At 35.5% G+C, this 5,000-nt stretch overlaps 1 protein-coding gene across 2 annotated transcripts in view; it reads left to right on the top strand.

Moving 5' to 3' along the window:
* Nucleotides 1-5,000, top strand: part of Snx27 (sorting nexin 27) — a 22,904-nt gene that overhangs the window by 257 nt on the left and 17,647 nt on the right. The window contains exon 1 of one of the 2 annotated variants that reach the window (XM_043028613.2): nucleotides 343-642. The exons of the other annotated variant lie outside the window; for it this stretch is intronic. Coding sequence (XP_042884547.1) covers nucleotides 431-642 — 212 coding nt within the window. The 5' untranslated portion in view covers nucleotides 343-430. Of the gene's footprint in view, nucleotides 1-342; nucleotides 643-5,000 lie in introns of those variants that run through there. 2 annotated transcript variants of the gene reach the window in all.

The following is a 5,000-nucleotide window of genomic DNA, read 5'->3' as shown; positions in this document are numbered from 1 at the left end:
TGCGTAAAAGTGGAATAACGAGGGAGGATGATCGTTACTCTCGTGACTTCCTATTCAGAGTAGCCCGGGGGAAGAATAATCATAGATAAAACATTTAAATGTGGAATAACACCCACTTGCTTCCCGCCAGAGAGGAATTCGTCTGGCACGGAGCTATAGACTCGTTCCGCCAAGTGTGCGCAGACACCTTACCGCTCGGGATTTTCCCTTTGCCCACATATAACCCGGCACTCGACCCCTCGTAGGTGCCACAGGAGGTACCATTGCCATTCCCTCGCGGGGAGATCCATTTCCCAGTGCCAGAGTCCGAAGGGAGTTTAAACAACCGTGTGTTCATTACCCCCTGGGCTAGCGTGTGAGCTTACAGGTATAATCATGGCAGAGAGGGGACAGTGAAAACAAACCTCTTCCCACCTAAAGTGATCTAAAAATGAGCAGCTTTAACCCCGGGCCGCGGGTGGTGACCATCTACAAGACTGATACTGGGTTTGGGTTCAACGTGCGAGGTCAGGTCAGCGAGGGAGGTCAGTGGAGGCCGATAAATGGCGAGTTATACCCTCCTCTGCAGCACGTCTCAGCGGTGTTAGAAGGAGGCGCGGCTGAGCAGGCTGGAATACGCAAGGGTGACAGGATCCTCGAGGTGTAAGTAGCCTTCCTAGGGGTTCGGGGTTGCCTTCCCCACCATGTCAGTCTTTGGGAGAGGGTTCTGGGATAGGGCTTTGGGGTTTTTAATGGGCGTGGGGGGGTTGAAATGCGCTGTTAGGGGGCGGGAGGTAGAGAGGGCATTTTGGGGGTACTTTCGTGGTTATGTCTTTCCCTAATGAAGGGTTTTGTGTGGCCTGTCGCCGAAGGATAGATTAGAAAAATGATTTTGATGTGGTAGGTGTCTTGTCATACTTTGTATTTTCTTATCCCGCCTTATAATGTAACCCATTCCAATAGATTTGTCAGCCAACCATCCTTTCTCCCTATTAGTAAATCAGTCAAATAACAAACCTAAATTTAGACTGGTGTATTGCAGTCTGACCTAACATATGGAAGCCTGACCTATCCTATCTCATTCTATTATATCCCAAATCCTTACAAACCAACAAACTTGACTAATCTTCCCCTCAACACACCAATCCTTACAGCCTCATCACACCTAATTCACCACAATTACAACTGACTTCTACTTAATCCTAATCAGACCTAATTAGAGAAACCTAACCTCATATATCATAGTCCTAGATCCCCAATTTATGCAAAGTATCATAAATAACATCATATTGCAAGTTTTCATGCCAAACGGTCAATGTTTTCGCTGTTTGTCTGTTGGCCAAATATGCTATTTTGGGATGATTACTCATGGTAGTCATGATTTATTTATTTATTTTTTTTTATTTACTGAGGAAAGTTTTATTTTTTATATCTGTTCTTTTTATTTGGATAGGTTATTTTCATATACTGAATGCATGGTTATGGTTTACTTGGGTAACCATGACATATTGTTGATTTTGGATACAACGCTGTACTTCTTGTACAAGAAAATCAATATTTGGTATCAACAGATATATGAAATCTAAGTTATTTTTGTTGCATAATAGTTGTTGCAAATGGAGAATGAATAAGTTGATTTGATTTATGAAATTGATGAAAAAAAAAAAAATCAAAATAGGATCTTATCATCATGATAATAACGATCCTGCCTATGTTTTGTAGACATCCTTCGCAATTTATAGTCAATTTTTGTTAATCTTTATTGATATTATTACAACGTATGATCAAACGAGGAACCTGACCAAGTGCTACATTGCCAGACTATATTTGATACAGGTCTGGTGACCTTTGATGAAGTATAGAGAGGTAGAGGCCATGGTCAGTGTTTGATGCTGTGCTCTTATGGAACTGCGATATAACCCTACTATAAGGAAGTTAATGAGAAGCACACTCAGTGATCACTTGATGGTATCTATCCAAAAGCTTATTTGTTTTAAAACTTATATTTTCAATAGTGAACATAGAAAAAATATATCCTAGTAATAGTGCCCTATCAATTCCGCTTTCTGATTCCTTGTATTGTATATATGTTTTGCAATTGAAATTTTACCAGTTTCCCAAAGGATGTGTCAAAAGTCATTCGACTCTCTTGCTACCTATGTATATGGACTGAAATAATTAAGACTTTCAACCTTTTCAATTCTCTGATTTTCCTATTATTTATTAGAGGAACTTTCTAGGACCATAGCAGCACCAATAGTTAAGGATGTAATCATGATATTGTTTTTTCCAATTATTCTTACAAATGTGACATCCACGTTTACAAATTCACAAATATACATATCTATAAGGCTTAGCATGATTTGAAAAGAATCATGTTAATCCAGTTTAACCTTGCAAGTACCTATGGAGTGCTACTGTCAGCCATTGCTCCAGAATTGTTTCAAAATACATAATGCTGCTATAATTTTTTAAATAGAAAGTCAGTTTCTTATTATATCATTTTCCCGGTCATGGACTGCGCTAGTGATAAATCCTTTTAATTGATCGTAGATCCTTATGTAGGTCTGGTTTATCACCAAAATCCAATCAAGTGGTTGCTTAGCCAAGTCAACCCACTCACAAGTTTTCATCAAAATCTGTTTCATGTAATCCTGCTGACAAACCAAGAGAAGAGCTAGACAATGAGTAGGATTGATTGTATAACTTTCTTCCTTAATAGAGGTAATGATTGTGAAACATCAAGGCAGTAAAGGGTTATTTTAGTTTTGATTATTTTAGTCTCAGATTCTACTTTCTTTTTTATAGAAGTTGCCTACTACATTTATAATCTATATGTATATGTAAATAAGCAGAAAATTAGGAAGGAAAATACCCTGATTTGGGGTGAAGGGATTGTCAGTGATGACCTGCAATAATTCTTAGATATAGTTTTCAATTATTCTATATATATGTACAAACAGTTGTAGATAAAAAGAAATAGATAAGTAGTGCAAAACATAAACCTGTTGATATAATGGTTCCATAAGAGCTTACTTATCAGGGAGTCAATTAGTAGGCTTACCTCACATCAGCTCACCTCATTACCCTATTCCTTTTAAATTTGGGGGAAAAATGTATTGAGTTTATTGTTATCATTGTTAGTAATGATATGATAATAATAAGAATGATATTGATAAGGAAAGTTAGTAAAGACAGGAATAGTAATTGAAATCAAACCTCTTTTTCCTAGGAATTCAAGGCATGAGGTAAACAGGTTAGATTAGATAGGCCAAACGTGATAGATAAATGCATATAGAACCATCTATATTTAAAAGATATGGATGAAGACAAAACCATAGTGTGTGTCCCCGGTCTCAATGGGTTGAAAGGAAATTTGGCAAAGGTTGGGAGGTGACCATCCTGTAGGGCATGTAAAATTATAGTGAATTAGCAGTTATGTAAGAATTAATTACAGTAGTTGAAAAGAAACACCTAAAGCACCGAAAGATAATGTACATTTATATGAAATCTAAACGTTATTGCTGGACCCCTAGTATTGTATGGTACAAACTGGTTTACCATGACCATGATAAACATTTGGCTACTAAACTTTGATAACCCTTTGATAACAGAAGGTGATATGTAAACCACTTTTGATTATTGCAGCTGGTATTTTAAGTATTGATTTTTTTTTATAAAATCATATCAGAGTCATTCTAGAATAGGGTTGAAAAGAATATTTCTACTTGTTATTGGGTGTCTTTTTTTGTATTATTATTGTTTATCATTATTTTTTATCATTATAGTTTATTATTATTTTATTATTTTTTCATCATCATCATCATCATTATCATTATTGTTTTATTATTGTTGCATATATTTTTTATTATTATTATCATTGTTTTATGTAAAAAGAAACCATTTCTAGGCAAGCAGATATCACTCCTTTTATAAACACAAATGTATATTCTCCTTTTAGAAACACATGTACATATACATATAAACAGTTTTGTATAAGCATTTCTTTGATTAGTACCATGTAATGCATTTGACAGGTCATACCTATTTCATACTTCATGAGTTGGTCACCTACTATATCTCTGTGTAATGTGTTTGTCTTCACCAATATGTGCATGGCTCTCTGTCATGCGAAAGGCTATTTCTAGTGGTCGCTATGGCAATCTGTGATTCATAACAATTTTGACCATCTTGAACGCTGTCTGATTTTGACCTAGGAAGGGTTTGAGACATTCCACATTTTTTAGGGATTTGTAGTGTTAGAAGTCTCTTGTTAATCAGGAGTAAATATTTGATATACTGACACTGAATGAAATGAGTGAATAAGACATATATATATATATAGTTTTGTGATTTAAGATATTTTGTACATTTAAGTAAGTACAAAATGGTAGTGATTGAATTGAGAGATAGATGATAAACGATAATTGAGATGCAGAAGGAAAGAAATAGAGTAACTGAATCAGTACTTATCAATATTTGATAGATTACTTAGAAAAGTGAAATGAAGACAGAATTGATTATTAAACGGAAAAAAGCATAATACAGAATTGTGTGTGTATGTTGGAAAAGATCTATAAAGATAGAAATAACTGTTAATAGAAAATGGATTTTGAAGTAAAGGAATCAAAGAGAGGTGAAGAGTTGGTGTAGTCATTTGCCACTTAAGTCCATAATGCATTCTGTGAAGTAGAAGATGCAAATTGTACATTGTGTGAATACCATATCATTTAGCTATAGGGGATACTGTAGTGTACCTGTTTTGCTGTATTTGATAGCCATGATACACTTCTCTGGTTAATTTTTTAAGGAAAATTAGACCTGGAAATACATTACATCATGAGATGTGTGATATTGGAGATAGAATTTGGATAGGATTCAGAAAGCCACAGTTGAACGTTGCCCAAACAGTCATTATGCAGCACATAACTGTATTACTTGTATGATGTGAAGTCAGACGCAAAAGTGATAGATAGGAAGCAAAGTCTGACATTTGACATTTTGTGGATCATGAGTATACT

This window comes from Penaeus japonicus, unplaced genomic scaffold (genome assembly GCF_977035675.1).
Source record: "Penaeus japonicus unplaced genomic scaffold, GWHDUDI00000001_assembly GWHDUDI00000007, whole genome shotgun sequence".
NCBI lineage: Eukaryota > Metazoa > Arthropoda > Malacostraca > Decapoda > Penaeidae > Penaeus > Penaeus japonicus.
The sequence above is the reverse complement of the archived record's forward strand: the minus strand, read 5'-3'. Positions and strand labels throughout refer to the sequence as shown.